The 16,060-nt window shown below is 45.7% G+C and overlaps 1 protein-coding gene across 3 annotated transcripts in view; it reads left to right on the forward strand.

The window, feature by feature from the left end:
- Actn2 (actinin alpha 2) overlaps positions 1-15,152 on the forward strand; it is a 72,877-nt gene extending 57,725 nt beyond the window's left edge. Inside the window, exons 13-21 of one of the 3 annotated variants that reach the window (XM_059262409.1) lie at positions 2,728-2,836; positions 3,838-3,978; positions 5,448-5,630; positions 6,561-6,695; positions 7,600-7,779; positions 9,160-9,306; positions 11,700-11,765; positions 13,105-13,263; positions 14,925-15,152. In XM_059262409.1, the coding sequence (XP_059118392.1) occupies positions 2,728-2,836; positions 3,838-3,978; positions 5,448-5,630; positions 6,561-6,695; positions 7,600-7,779; positions 9,160-9,306; positions 11,700-11,765; positions 13,105-13,263; positions 14,925-15,083 (1,279 nt within the window). In that variant the 3' untranslated portion in view covers positions 15,084-15,152. The remainder of the gene's footprint in view (positions 1-2,727; positions 2,837-3,837; positions 3,979-5,447; positions 5,631-6,560; positions 6,696-7,599; positions 7,780-9,159; positions 9,307-11,699; positions 11,766-13,104; positions 13,264-14,924) is intronic. The other 2 variants (XM_059262407.1, XM_059262408.1) reach the window with 2 other exon arrangements.
- The last annotated feature ends 908 nt before the right edge of the window (positions 15,153-16,060 follow it).

The raw sequence follows: 16,060 nt of genomic DNA on the forward strand, positions 1-16,060 counted from the left end.
GTCAGGGCAGAAACTTAAGCAGGGGAGGAACCTGGAGACAGAAACTGATGCAGAGGCCGTGGGGGAATGCTGCTACTGTCTGCTCCTCCTAACATGCTCAGTTTGTTTTCTTTCTTTCTTTTTAAATTGTTTCTTTTTATTAGATTTATCTTTTATTTTATGTTTGAGTGTTTTATCTGTGTGTATGAATGTGTACTACTTGTGTGGTTGGTGACCATGAAGATTAGATGAGGGCATTGGACCCCTGGAATATGGAGTTAGGAATGGTTGTAAAACTACCGTATGGGTGCTAGGATTCGAACCCATGTCCTTTGAAAGAGCAACAAGTGCTCTTAACCACTGAGCCACCTCTCCAGCCCCTCAATTTTTTTAATGTATCCCGGAACGACCACCCACAATGGGCCTGGCCCTCCCACATCAATTATCGATCAAGAAAATGCTCTACAAGCTTGCCTGCAGGCCAATCTTATGGAGCCATTTATTCAACTGAGGTCCCCCTTCCCCGCCCCCTCTCAGATTACTGTAGCTTGACATGAAACTAGCCAACACATCTAGAGTGGAACCAGAGATGAGTATGACCTTCTAAGGCCCACTCTTGGTGGCTCACTAATGCCACCAGTCTCCACCTTCTTCAAATTCATGCAACTAGCCAGGGACTAGGCATTCAAAACATGAAACCATAATGGACATTTCAGATTGAATTATTCAGAAACTTCTGAGAAAGACTTGTCTCTTTAATGTTTACTCTTGAACGAACTACTGCCTTTCTATTTCATATCAGTGTTGTATAGCTGCTCGGAGACATTTACTAGATTTGTCTTTTGATTTATAACCCAAAGTAGACACAAGAATCAGCCTTGGTGTATTTGTAGCTAGCTGGTGCTTGCTCTTAAGAACTGGACAAGCTTTAATGAGGTGACAGGGAGCTTCTGTTCCTACCAGAATATTCTGGAAGAACACTCAGATAACAATCGTATGCATTTCCTCTGTGCAGCAACACAAACAGCAAAGTCAATAAACATGAGCTAGTGTATGAAAAAAGAAAAGGCAGTGTGTGTGAGACAGAGGGTAAAAGTGCTTGTGGCCAGTCCTGATGACCCGAGTTCAATGCCAGGACCCACGTGGCACAAAGAGAGAGCTGACACTTGCAGGCCGACCTCTGACCTCCATGTACTTGTGTCGTGTGTGTGCGTGTGTGTGTGTGTGTGTGTGTGCGCACACACACACATTTATTTATAAATAAATAAATAAATAAATAAATAAATAAATAAATAAATAAATAAATAAATAAACAATAAAAATTGTTTAGAGTAGTGGACAACAACTGCTTTAACTCAAAGTTGAATAAGCAGAGAAACAAACTGGAGCCTCATGGGCATGGTTTATGGGGAGCAGGGCACTTCTCTGGCTGTTTTTAAAGAAGCCACCTGCAAATGCCTTCTGGTCTTTACATTCTAGCTCTCTTCTTAGCCTAGGAGGGTGGTTGGGTTTTATGCAGGACTCAGACGTTTATCCCTGAGATGAGGGTAACTTTCACCCAAGCAAGCTTTTCCTTTTGTTCTGTTCTTTCTACCACACTGGAGGCATCCAACAGTCCAGAGTCATTGTCCCTAAATGGAAGAGATCCATACTGCCCAGTTTTAGAAGTCTCTCTGTGCTCGGTCATGTCCCCACACCCTCCTGGACTGGTCACTCAGTAGACAGCAAGCTGCGTGCCCTTCTAGAGGAGCCAAGGACACAGAACCCTGCAAGCGGACACCTCCTTCCCTGTGACTCATTTCTATGTTCCAGTCACCATGGCTGCAGCTTGCTCTCTGGACTGACCTGGGTCAGATAGTTGGCTTTCCTTCTAGTTTCCATTTAAAAGTCATGCTCTCAGGAGGCCTCAGAGAGGACACAGGGAAAGAAAGCCAGCCGGAGGCATTGAGAAGACAGTGGTGCCTGTTTTAAGAACTGTTGACTAGCATGATTTTTAGTAATTTTTGTAATTTATTCCAAGTGATAATACTTCCAACAGGGATAGTTCACAAAACCCTGAAATTCCCTACCAGTTTTCCATACCTTTGTATTTTGCATATGTGTATGTGTGAGGTGGGGACCAGGGGTCCCTGAGAGATGTGGAGAGTCAGTCTCAGATGTTTTCACCAGTCACTATCCACATTTTTTAAAGACAATTTCTGAACAGCCAGAGGGCTTGTGTGATTCAGCTGTGTCAGCTGCCTAGTGAGCCCCAGGGATCCCCTTCTCTGTGTTAAGTGGTAATCACAGCAGCACATTTGTAGAGGTCAGGGGACAACATAGGCATGAAACTCAGGTTGTCAAACTTGGTGGCAGGTGCCTTTAGTGGCTGAGCCATCTCACCAGCCTCCCCACCAGCTTTCTATTAGGTCTTTTTAAAAAGGCGTGGGGGTCAGTGGAGTGCCTGCTGTGTACGCATGAGGACCTGGGGTGGGGGTGGGGGGGAGACAGTGGGAGATGGAGGCCAGTGGAGTGCCTGCTGTGTACACATGAGGACCTGAGTTTGATCACGCTGAACCCATTTCAAAATCCTGGCACAGGGGCTAGAGAGATGACTCAGTGGCTGAGTGCTCCATGACCTGCTCTTCTGGCCTCCACAGGTGCGCGCGCGCACACACACACACACACACACACACACACACACACACACACATCTCTTCCCTGTTTATCTCCCTCACACCATTAATCTTTCTTGCTTGCTTTTCCTAGTGAACTGGACTATCATGATGCTGTGAATGTCAATGATCGTTGCCAGAAGATTTGTGACCAGTGGGACAGATTGGGGACGCTCACCCAGAAGAGGAGGGAGGCCTTGGAGGTGAAAAGCTTGATCTATTGACTTGAAAACTCCTACCTGAGGCGCCATAATGAAACCGATGGTGTTAATTGTTTCTCCATGGCCTCGTGCAGAGAAAACCAAACATTCTCCAGTAAAGGGAGTCTTAAAAAGAAAGTGGGAGTCAGAGGACCGAGGGAGGCTGGTGGCTTTGTGCTGGAATGTATCAAGTCAGCAGCAAAACATATTTTTCAATTTTAAAATGTTTGAGTGGATTATGGTTGAGGCCCTGTTTGTTAAGTAGCAAGCACTACAGATTTCCCAAAGTTCTTTTTGAAAAATTTTAAAGACTTATACATTATTTTTAATTTATGTGCATGAGCATTTTGCCTACATGTATGCCTGTGTACCACTTGTGTGCCTGGCACCTTTGGAGACCAGAAGGGGGCATCATATCTTCTGGATTTGGAGTTACAGATGGTTATGAGCCATCATGTGGGTGCTGGGAATTAAACTCAGGTCCTCTGCAAGAGCAGTATAAGCTCTTAACCACTGAGCCATCTCTCTAGCTTCACCAAAGTTCTGCTGTGCCAACAACTGACTCAGGATATCAGCCCATCTTGAGATATGTACCTGGAAAGTGGCAACAGATATGGAAGGGAAAAAATGCTAGAAAATAAGTCAGGGGATATAGCTCAGTTGGTAAAGTGCTCGTCTCGTACACACCAAGGCCTGGGACCACTTCCTCGCATCCCATAAAACTATATTGTGGTTAACAGTGACTAATCAAAACTCAGGAGGTAGATGTAGAAGCATCAGAAGTCCAAGGTTATCCTTAGCAGGATGGAAAGTTCAAGGCAAAGCTGGGCAGTGGCACATGCCTTCAATTCCAGCACTCAGAAGGCAGAGACAGGCAGATCTCTGTGAGTTCAAGGCCAGCCTGGTCTACATAGTGAGCTCCAGGATAGCCAGAGCTACCAAATGAGACCCTGTCTCAAAACAAAACAAACAAACAATAACACTCACTTCTACTTAATCTTCAGAGAACTGAGAAATTGCTAGAAACAATTGACCAGTTGCACCTGGAGTTTGCCAAGAGAGCTGCGCCGTTCAACAACTGGATGGAGGGCGCCATGGAGGACCTGCAGGACATGTTTATTGTCCACAGCATTGAGGAGATCCAGGTGAGGGGACTCGAACCCAGTATTCTTTCAGTTAGTGTATATTTGTTGTATAAAGTGATGTGTTTGTTCAAGTATTTCCTGTACCAAGTCTTTATTCTACATTACTCTCTCTTTACCCCACTTCTGCCTGTCTCCTTCCTTTTCTCAAATAGTCTCTCTTCTGTTTTCATATCACATGTATGCATGTGTGTATGTGCCTCGATATGTGTATGACACCTAGGTTCTGGGATGGTAAGATGGCTTAGTTGGCAAAGGCACTTGGCCTCAGTCCTGACAGTCTGAGTACAATCAGCAGAATCCACATGGTGGAAGGAGAGAACTGACTCCCACAAGTGTCCTCTGACTTCCACACACATTCTATATCATGCATGAACCCGAAATCACACCACACACACACACACACACACACACACACACACACACACACACACAGAGACAGAGAGACAGAGAGAGAGACAGAGACAAAGACAGAGACAGAGAGAGACAGAGAGAGAAAATCTGTAAAAAGGGAAAATAAAAGCCGAGCAGTGGTGGTGCACACCTTTAATCCCACCACTCAAGAAGCAGAGGCAGGTGAATCTCTGAGTTCAGGCCAGCCTGGTCTACAGAGTGAGTTCCAGGACAGCCAGGGCTACACAGAGAAACCCTGTCTCAATAAAATAAAATAAACAAAACAAAAAGGAAAATAATAAGGATATAGATTGAGGAAGACACCTGATGTTGACCTCTGGTTCCCACAGTGTGCACACAAACATTCATGTAACCACATATGCACACATACAAAAGAACCTCCCAAACAGCACCCCTGCTTCCTGCCAACTTAAAGCGTCTTACTCTTATATTTCTCCAGAGCATTCAATTAAGTCTATAAATAAGACCTGCTGGCTTTGATGTTAAGAAGAACAGCTACTGTCAAGTACCCAGGACCCAGTTTATTCATAATCCATTTATGGTGAATTTGAGATATAATAGAATATAAAGAAAACACACATTTGTAATTCTCTTTCCAGTAAAATTGATATGTCATGAGGGCTGGCTTTAGTCAGTAAAGTATTGCTTTGTGGGTATAAATTTGTGAGTTCATTCCCTAGAATCTACATTAAAAAAAATTAACAAATTGGGCATGATATTACTTGCTGGTAATCCCAGTGCTGGGGAAGTGGAGATAGGCTAGGACTAGGTGGTCAGCCAGACTAGTCTAATCAGAGAGCTTCCAGGCCAGTGAGACCTCCGGTCTCTACATACATATGAACACACATACCAAGTTCACACTAAAAGTCTGGATGTGGTGGTACATGCCTGTAATCCCAGAAGCTGGGAGTAGAGAAGGAGAATCAGGAGTTCAGGGTCATACGTGACGACATAGCAAGTCAAAGCCAGTCTGGCTACATGAAACCTTGCCTAAAAATAAATAAGTGTACAGTTGACACTCCTGTCAGATTGGTTCTCTGCCCTGTTCCCTGGCCTAGAGTCTGATCACTGCACATGAGCAGTTCAAGGCTACGCTGCCTGAGGCTGATGGGGAGCGGCAGTCCATCCTGGCCATCCAGAATGAGGTGGAGAAGGTGATCCAGAGCTACAGCATCCGGATTAGCTCCAGCAACCCCTACAGCACCGTCACCATGGATGAGCTGCGAAACAAGTGGGACAAGGTGGGCAGCTGGGGGCTGGATGTGGGTTGAGGGAAGGACAAGATGAGCAGCCATGGGTTGGGTATGAGATTAGGGCAGGATTAGGTGAACAGCTGGCTGTAGACTGGATGTGTGATGGGAGAAAGGGTTGGGGGAAGAAGAAAGACCTAATTCATCATCACCCTCAGACTTTCTTTCCTTCTGGGTTTTATAAATGTGTTAAATTGTCCTGTTGTTTAGCAGCTTCTGTGATTTGTGGAGAAAGAAAATAGAAGTTATTTTCCTTAAAGAAAATACTATAAATTTTGGCAAAGAACATGTTGGTTATGATATTAATACTGTCAGGGAAACATTTTCAAACCCTGGCCTGAGATGGCTCAGTGGGTGAAGGCTCTTGCTGTGCAAGCCTGGGGACCCAATGCCCAGATCCCACTTAAAGGGAGGAGAGAACCAACTCCACAAAGTTCTCCTCTGACTTGCACATGTGTGCGGTAGCATGTGTGTGTGCGTGGAACACACGCATGCATGCTCACACACTCACTTGCACATGCACACACACTGTTGTGATAGTGACCGTAACTGGTTCTACTGAATCCTGTGTGCATCTGATGCTCACATTCATAGATAAAGGAAATGCTGACTTTCAGTCAGGGAAAGTGAAGGCTTTCTCACATTCAAGTTCATGATTCTGTGCTGTGGTCCCAGCCCCCATGGGCTTGGTGCTGTCCTTTCAGTAGTCCCTTGGTGTCACAAGGTAACTGTCAGAACTAGTCCCTTGAGCAGGGACTCCCATTTCCCTCTGTTCCCAAAGCCTCTTTTCTTTTCTTCCCGCTTGCCCCTTCCTCCCTCTCCAAACCCTAGAGTCCTAATATCTGGTGGTGAGCTCATCCTGTGGTCACTCCTGTGAGACCAGAGCTGGCCTCTCACCCTGCTATCCTTGGGCTCTGACAGGTGAAGCAGCTGGTGCCCATCCGGGATCAGTCCCTGCAGGAGGAGCTGGCTCGCCAGCATGCTAATGAGCGTCTGCGGCGCCAGTTTGCTGCCCAGGCCAATGCCATTGGGCCCTGGATCCAGAACAAGATGGAGGTAGGTGGCACCCTTCCTGGAGCCTTCCGGAGCCTGGAATTGGTACTGAGCTTCAGAACAGCACATCCCTGCCTTGTTTTCTGTCTGCCCCACATTGTCTGTGACCTTTGTCTCTCCATGCCAAGGGCTGGTAGAGAGGTCAGAGTGTAGGGAGAGGCACACTGAGAGAGGGGGCATTCCCACTGCCATCTCTGATCAATGACAAAGCCCTTTCTCAGGTTTGGTCTCACCAGGAGCTAGATTTTTAAACTATCCCTCTCTAAAGAGAGCAGGTGAAGACTCACACGCACTTTGTGTTTCTAGAACATTCAAGGCACAACAGCGTTGGAGTGGCTCTGAGGGTCTGGCTTCATTTTATAGCTTTTCAACAATAGCTAGGAGATATTTTCTGTCTCCCCTTCGGGATAAAATGTTAACTTTTAGAGGTATAAACACCTAAAATTGTAAGAAATTCTCCCCAGTGGTCTGATACCTGTCTGGCAGTTCTGCCGATGTCTGTCAGTCCTAGGGCCCCCAGCACCAGAGCACAGTCGCTGTGCTCAGAACACGTCTCCACCCTTCAAGAGTGCCAGCGGGACTTTCCTTACTCCTGCTTTGGATCATGGTGGTTGATTTTCTTTCCCCGTTCTCTAGACAGACATGAACTCCACCTAATTTCATCTTGTGATCTTGTCACCAATCTGTCTGGGAACATCTAGTGCCTTGGGCTGCCTGGTGTGGATATGGCCACTGGCACAAAGCCAGAGGCCCTCTCTGTCTGTCTCCATGCTCACTGTCTGCCTCCAAGCGCCCTCTATCCACCCACCCGCCCCCAAGAGTGCCCCCTCACTTTCCTCTACCTGCCTCCTGCCTACCCCTGGGAGACTGTCCTCGTCACTGAGTGCCCCTCTTACCCCACACATAGGAGATCGCACGAAGCTCCATCCAGATCACAGGGGCCCTGGAGGACCAGATGAACCAGCTGAAGCAGTATGAGCACAACATCATCAACTACAAGAACAACATCGACAAGCTGGAGGGTGACCACCAGCTCATCCAGGAGGCCCTGGTCTTCGACAACAAGCACACCAACTACACCATGGAGGTATGACGGGCGGACGGGCAGGCTGCGCTTTGCCACCGACCTTGACACCTTCTCAGCTTGTTTCCTCATACACATCTCCCTCTCTGTTTGTGGAAAATGCTGTATATGTGAACACTAGAGAGATTTATGTCTTCCTGCTTACTGGGTATGGAAGAGCACTGTGAACTGTTACCAGTGCCAAATAATAGTTAATTGTCAACCTTCTATATTACTGCCACAGTGAAGTCATTACACTTCTTTGGAGGGGTTACCAGAACTTAAATTGTCCTCATTTCTTCCCATTGTGTTTTGATTAGGTTTTTTGTTTGTTTTTTGGTTTTTTGTTTTCGTTGTTCTTGCTATTTTTTTTTTTTTTTTTTTTTTTTTTTTTTTTTTTTTTGGTTTTTCGAGACAGGGTTTCTCTGTGTAGCTTTGCGCCTTTCCTGGAACTCACTTGGTAGCCCAGGCTGGCCTCGAACTCACAGAGATCCGCCTGGCTCTGCCTCCCGAGTGCTGGGATTAAAGGCGTGCGCCACCACCGCCCGGCTCTTGCTATTGTTTTTGAGACGTGGTATTATATGCCCCAAACCCTCCTGGATCTGACTGTGTAACTGAGAATTATCTTGAATTTCTGAGCCTCCTGCCTCCACCTCCTATGTGTGGTGATTATAGGCCTGTGCCACCATGCCCATTTTTTATTAGTTATTTTAAAAATTAGCATATAAAGTCAAGACTGTCCCCATTTCTGCCAGTATGGTTCAGTTTGATGTCCCTGGGAGCCATTGGGTATAACCCAGTGCCCATCCAGATATTTAGTAAGTGGGAAGATGTCTTTAGTGACAAATAGACCACATGTTGAATATTTAATCTCCATAGTGTGGGCTGGAGATACAGTTTAGTCATAGAGTACTGGCCTAGCATGTGCAAGGTTCTAGCTTTAACCCCTAGTTCCAAATATATGAAATATAAATAAATCTGTCCTATTATGCAAAGGGCCATTTTGTAGATTGTCATTTGTAGAATTCTGGTCTCACTTCTCAACATTTCCCACACTGTACAGAATCTTGCAAAAATTGAAAAAGTGGCAATGTTTCTAAGTCTGGGAAAGTCAGGCTGGTGAGATGGCTCAGCAGGTAAAGGCACTTACCGTAAAGCCTGACAATCTGAGTTGAGTCCCAGGAATCCATGGAAAGGTAGAGGGAGAGAGCTGACTCCCAATTTTCCCTGTGGTCGCTGCACATGTACCCTCACCACACTGATAATAATAATAATAATTAATAAGTATAGAAAACCTATACCAAGCTGTGCTTACTTCCTGCTTGTTTGAGTCACCCTCCTTCTGTGTCAGTGGTGCACTAGAACCTCCTTGACCTAGTGACTGTTGGTTCTTCTCCTTGGTAGCATATCCGCGTTGGATGGGAGTTGCTGCTGACAACCATTGCCAGAACCATCAACGAGGTGGAGACCCAGATCCTGACAAGAGATGCAAAGGGCATCACCCAGGAGCAGATGAATGAGTTCAGAGCCTCCTTCAACCACTTCGACAGGGTACTGCTCGCTCTCCCTCTCTATCTCTCTCTATCTCTCTCTCTCTCTCTCTCTCTCTCTCTCTCTCTCTCTCTCTCTAGTTGTGTGAATGTCACTTTGAGTCCTTAAAGTCTCATGTATCCCAGGCTGGCTTTAAGCTCTCTATGTGGCTGGGGATGACCTTGAACTCCTGGTCCTCCTGCCTCCACTTCCCAAGTACTGAGATGACGGCAGGAGTGTGCCATCATGCCTGGCTAGTCACTTCAAGTCTTGCTGCTCCAAAAACTTCACAAGGAAACTGAGTGACACCAAGGGAACTAGCTATCAAACAAGCAGTGGTAACTCCTGATGCTGTGCCAAGTGACAGTACATCAGGGCTTTTGCTTTGTTTCCCGGGGCTAGGGATTAGCAAGCACAAGGCCCTGGGTTCAGCCCTCGGCTTGGGAGAAAGGGGGGAAAAAAGTCAAAATCTACCAAAAAAGATCAAACAAACAAATAAATGAACCAAAACAACAATGTAGCTTGCTTTGTTTCCTGGGACATTATAGTCAATATCAAAGTTTAACTACCCTCAGTGCAAGTACCTGCTTGGGCTGGAGACATGGCTCGGTGGTGAAGACGTCTCCTGTTCTTGCAGAGGACCTGGATTCAGTTACTAGCACCCACACAGTGGCTCACAACCAGCTGTAACTGAGGCTTCTGACCTTTGAGGGCCCATGCATACATGTGGTACACACATGTACACAGAGGCACACAAACATAAACATTAAGTAAATAAATAAATATAAAATGTTTTTTAAACGTAGAAAAGGTTTATTTACATTAAACATTGGAAACAAAGTTTTCTTGGAGTGTGTTGGGGTAAGAGATCAGATGTTTAGATTACTTCATGTTCTCATTAGACAGCAAGATGGGACCTGGTGTGATGGTACACGTCTTGATACTCAGCATGAGGGAGCAGAGGCTGGAGGATCTCTGTGAGTTCCAGGCCAGCCTGGTCTACATAGTAAGTCCCAGCACAGCCAGGACTACATAGTGAGACCCTGTCTCAAGAAATAAAAAAAAGAAAAGAGAAAGGAAAGAGAAAAACAACAAGAACAATCAAATGGGATAGCAGGGCCATAGAAGCTGTGGATGGAGAGCTTCCTCCAATGGACATCTGAGTTGCTGAATGTCATAAAGAGCAGGAGTGATATTACCAGAGTTGTGTTTCTGGAGAGGCTCATCAAGATGCTAGATGGGAATGTGTGTGTGTGTGTGTTGGAGTGAAGGTCTGAAACGAAGCAGAAGTCTGCAGAGCTTAATGACAAGATTTGAAGGCTGTGTGAGGGAAAAGTGATAGGTGACATAGTCATTCCAAACTCTGAGGGCAAGAGGGGAGTGCTCATGTGCCATGTCCAGTAAGCCAACCCTTCTACCCCAGCAGTGGGAGGCCAGTTTCAGAGCAAAGCCATGGAGTCTGCACATAACGATCTTCTCCAGCAAGTGACCATTTGAGACGAAGAGAGAGAGGTTCCCACCTACAGAGCTATTGCTCTAAAGCGGGTGCAAGAGCCAGAGCAGGGCACCAAGGGAAGTAGACAGAGGAGTGATAAGACAGAGTGCAGGGCTGCAGAGTGGCTGACACTGGGGAGGGAGGGCTAGACCCACAGGCCTGAGCACCAACACAGGTTCCATTCGCAGAAGACAGAACTTCTACTATTAGGTCTCCAAACTGGCCATTTCCTGAGTGAACAAATCAACCTAATTACCAATAAAGTCATGTAGGTGTTTGAATGTTAGCTGTCCCCCTCAGCTAACATTCCTGAGACATGTACAAAGGAACACTTTCCATCCTGCTCAGGATTTTGCATCAGCTACGACCTACAGAACTGAGACCACTGTACCATTGGGTTTGGGGGAAAAGCTGAGCTTGCCACACAGATGAGGCCACTACACCTGGTCCTGGGTTCCATTCCCAGCATGCATCTGGACACTAGGTCCCAAGGCTGGGTGAGCAGCAAGTTTCCAGCTCTAGAAATGTTTGTAGTATGTGCTGTTATCAGTAGGTGGCAGTGGTAAGCTCCTGACTGGCTCCTTTTGCTGCCTTTAATGTGGGTTCTCTTAATTTTTAATTAGTCTTTCCAGCACCTGCCTCCTTCTCCTTTCCTTTCATTTTATTTTTGCAGCTCTGAGGATCAAACCTAGGTTCTCATGAACGTTAGGCTAGCACTATTCCACTGACTTACAGCCTAGGCTCCTCTTCCCTGCTAAAAAGGCTATTTTATAATGTTCTTGTACCGGTGGCTTTGTCCTCCTATAAGTCAGGGGTGACCTCTGATCTTGGCTGGGCCACAGGTCAGTGGGCACTGGGTCAAGCAGACCTATTCATCTTGTCCTTAACTGCCCTCTCTCTGTTCTTTGCATTTGCACAGAGGAAGAACGGCCTGATGGATCATGAGGATTTCAGAGCCTGCCTGATTTCCATGGGCTATGACTTGGTAAGACACAAGCTGAGATTTTATCGAGGTCTGATACTGTATCAAGCCTAGATTGTGGGAAACAAATGATATAATACTTTTGGAATGGTTCATTTTCATATCACAGGGCTATGTTTTTTTGAAGATCTGCCTGTCATTATAGGAAAACAATGCTACAGAGTTAAAAATTCATTTTTGTCCAGTAACCAGCAAGGTTTCCTTATGGTGAAAGCATCAAGGATATGGGTTTTCCTGGCAATTCTTAAAAGCTTTATTAATATAATTTGCATAGTCCACTGAAACCACTTAACATGTACAATGGCATCCAGTATCCTGAGTCTTAAAGTGTGTTTTCCTTTAATATTTTAGAAGATAGAAGAGAGATTCTTAAGGGGTGGACATGATGGTATAAGCCTTTAATTCCAGCTCTTTGGAGGCAAAGGCAGGTGGATCTCTTCGAATTCTAGACCAGCTTACTGTACATTGAGAGTTCCAGGCCAGCTAGAGCTAAACAGTGAGGTCCCTGTCTTTTTTAAAAAGGAGAAGGAGGAGGAGGAGGAGGAGGAGGAGGAGGAGGAGGAGGAGGAGGAGAGGAAGAAAATACATCAGCTAAGAAAAACATGCTTGCTGTGAGCTGTGACAATCATAGTGTGCTCAATTACCTTTGAGGAGCTACATATTTATCTATTTTGAAACAGTATCTTGTTAGATAGCTCAGGGTAGCCTTGAACTTGCTGAGATCCTCCTGCCTCTGCCTCTAACCTGGGGGTTAGAGTCCCAGCACTGCAAGAATAAATTAAATATATAAAATTTCAAAAGAAGCCAGAAAACCAGGTGGGTGACATATGCCTGTAGTCCCAGCACTTGGGGTATCTTGCTGTGTAGCCCAGGTGATGATAGCTTGGAACTTACTGTGTACTCCAGGATGGCCTCAAACTTACCATCCTTCTGCCTCAACCTCCTGAATAAAACACTGGTTTTTTAAAACTTTTTTTTTTCAGTGCTGGGGACATACTAGTCAAATGCTCCGATACCGAGCTGTACTCCCAGTTTTTAATGAGTATTTTAAAGATGACCTGCTTTGATTCCTCTGGTAATTTAAACTAAGGAACAAGCACTATCTTACTTAATTACTCTTCCTAATTGTGTAATGTAAATTAGAAGAGCATCGTGGGCTACCCGATGGACAGACTTCTGACGTGCAGGGGCTTCTGGCTTGATGCTACAGCAGCTTTTGAAACTGATGAAAATGAGACTATGTCACCCAGCAGGGAAGCCCTTTTCAGAGAGTGAAGAGAACCATGTGGAGGATCCTTTGAGTTTTCAAAGCTCTCACTGTCTCTGTACCTCCTCGCCTTAGGGTGAAGCTGAGTTTGCCCGGATTATGACCCTAGTTGACCCCAATGGACAAGGCACTGTCACCTTCCAGTCCTTCATTGACTTCATGACCAGAGAGACTGCAGACACGGACACCGCAGAGCAGGTCATCGCCTCCTTCCGAATCCTGGCTTCTGATAAGGTCCGCTTGGATAGATTTTCTTTGGTTTTAAAACTTCTTAAATTATCTTTGGGTCTCTGGGGGCAGTAAGTACACACAAACATGGGCCTTGGCATGTGTGGAGGTCAGAGGACAACCTCAGATGCCAGTCTTGCCCTCACCTTGTTTCAGATATGGTCTCTCTTGCTCCATTATGCAAGGCTAGCTTGCCTGCAAGTTTTCAGGGATTCTCCTGTCTCCACCTCATATCTCAGCATAGGAGTGCTGGGATCATAGATGCATAGTGCTATGTCCAGGCTTTAAAAAAGCGATATGCCCGTGTGTGTGTGTGTGTGTGTGTGTGTGTGTGTGTGTGTGTGTGTGTGGACAGTTCTCTCCTTCTGCCCTTACGTGGTTCCAGGGACAAGCAGCGTTCTCCAGGATTGTGCAGCTTTTACCTTCAGAGCCAATTCACCAGCTGGACATTTCTAATATGAAATAAGCAGGGGTTTATAGTCAGACAGACGTTCAGGGAAAGAGTAAAGTTCATCTCAGAACATGAGTAGGTGAGGGCTTCTCAAAGGAGAATTGCTATATGTGTGCTTTTAAAAGCTCTATCCTCAGATGTCAATCTTACTTTTTCCTTTTTTTTTTTTTTTTTTTTTTTTGGTTTTTCGAGACAGGGTTTCTCTGTGTAGCTTTGCGCCTTTCCTGGAACTCACTTGGTAGCCCAGGCTGGCCTCGAACTCACAGAGATCCGCCTGCCTCTGCCTCCCGAGTGCTGGGATTAAAGGCGTGCGCCACCACCGCCCGGCTCCTTTTTTTTTTTTTTTAATTCTTCAACTGAGACAGCAAGAAAGATGGTTTATTGTACACGAGTTACACTTGGCCAAAAGTGAGAGCAGAACTAGTCCAGAATGCCATAGGTCCAGGGCAGAGGGCCAGGGAGGCTGTTTTGGTTATAACAAAGGCAGTCAGGTCTTTCATGTGGTCTCTGCGAGCAGATGGTGATGTTCCAGGTCCACTGAGACTTAGAGCGACAGCAGCACACTGTCCCAACAATTTGTACCATCGCCCTGGCCTTCGGCATCCCTTATTTCTGCTCCTTCAGCCTTCGTGGGTGCACAGGCTGGTTTACTTGGACCTCTGCCTCAGCTTTCTTCTCCTGCACTTCAGCCTGCACATCCTTTTCTTCCTCCACTTGGCTCTCATGGCCCAGGAGTTTCCAGGAAGATGGCGCTAAGGCCAAGAGCAATCTTACCTTTTCTTTAAGAGACTTTTTTTTATATCAGTTTTTTTCCATATTTTTAATAGACAAAGCTTGAAAGGGTCTCTGTTTTCTAAAATCACCAGTTATGTGAAGTCAAATGACTCCTGTGTTCTCCTCAGTGTATGATGTAAACCAGCTCTACCTGTGAGGTGGTAATGTAGATCAGAATGTTTATCACTCACATTTGGCCCAGTGTGACAGAAATATTGGTGGTAACTCTTCATGTGCTTCTAAGAAGCATACTGAATTTCCTGCTGGCCACCTTGTAGACTCACCCTATACAAACCCAGCTTTTGTTCATCAGTTGGTACAATGGGTGGTAGAGGCCCTACCTGTAAGCCTTGCCAACGTAAGAAATGTGTAACTACTAAGATGGCTTATAGTCTAGTGTTCTCTGCATTTAATTTGCGCCGGTTGTGTGTTTTTCTTCCAGCCCTACATCTTGGCAGAGGAGCTTCGCAGAGAGCTGCCCCCAGATCAGGCCCAGTACTGCATCAAGAGAATGCCCCCGTACTCAGGTCCTGGCAGTGTTCCTGGTGCCCTGGATTACACAGCCTTCTCCTCTGCCCTCTACGGGGAAAGCGACCTGTGATGCTGTTTCTGTAATCCCTGACCCTATCAGAATGCAATAAAGGCTGAAGTATAGGTTGTTTCCTGGAAACCTTGATAAATTTTATTAAGAGGTGTGGTGAGCTGGATGCGGTGGTACACGCCATTACTCCCTGCACTTGGGAAGCAGAGCCAGGTAGATCTCTGTAAGTTCAAGGACAGGTCTGGTCTACCTAGCCAATTCCAGGCCTACCAGGCATACATAGTGAGACCCTGTCTCAAAAACAAATAAACAACAACCACCACAAAGAGAGATTAGAGTGAGGGAGGGGCTAAGAAGAAAGGTAGTCTGTAAAGTGCTTGCCGTGAGCACAAAACCTCAGTCTGATCCTCAGAACTTACACTTAAAAAAGAAGAAGAAGAAAAGAAAAAAAAAAGATGGCTCAGCAGGTAAAGGCGCTTGCTGAAAAGTCTTAACAATCTGAATTTGATCCTTGGATCCCAAGTGGTGGAAAAAGAGAACCACAAGTTTTCCCTGTGGCTTTCACACACATATACACACATGTACCTGTACGTATAGGATCATGCACATGCTCAGATAGTTCTCTGTAATGAGTCTTTCTCTTTCCTGCCCACCAGCTCCCAAATAATGACACGGAGACTTACTGTTAATTATGAAAGCTCAGCCTATAGCTTAGGCTTGTTCCTAAGTAGCTCTTGCAACTTAAATTAACCCATTTCTATTAATCTGTGTTTTACCATATGGCTTTTTACCTTTCTTTCATTCTGTATGTCCAACTCCCTCCGTATTTCATTGGCATCTCCCCTGTGCCTCAATTATCTCTTCCTACTTCTCTCTGCCCAAAAGTCCTGCCTATACCTCCTGCCTAGCTATTGGCCGTTCAGCTATTTGTTAAACCAGTCACAGCAGGATATCTTCACACAGAGTATAAATACCCCACAATATACTCCTTGCAGCTTGTCCTTTCCCAGTCTACATCAGGCAGAAGCAGTTTCAGT

This window comes from Peromyscus eremicus, chromosome 5 (genome assembly GCF_949786415.1).
Source record: "Peromyscus eremicus chromosome 5, PerEre_H2_v1, whole genome shotgun sequence".
Classification (NCBI taxonomy): domain Eukaryota; kingdom Metazoa; phylum Chordata; class Mammalia; order Rodentia; family Cricetidae; genus Peromyscus; species Peromyscus eremicus.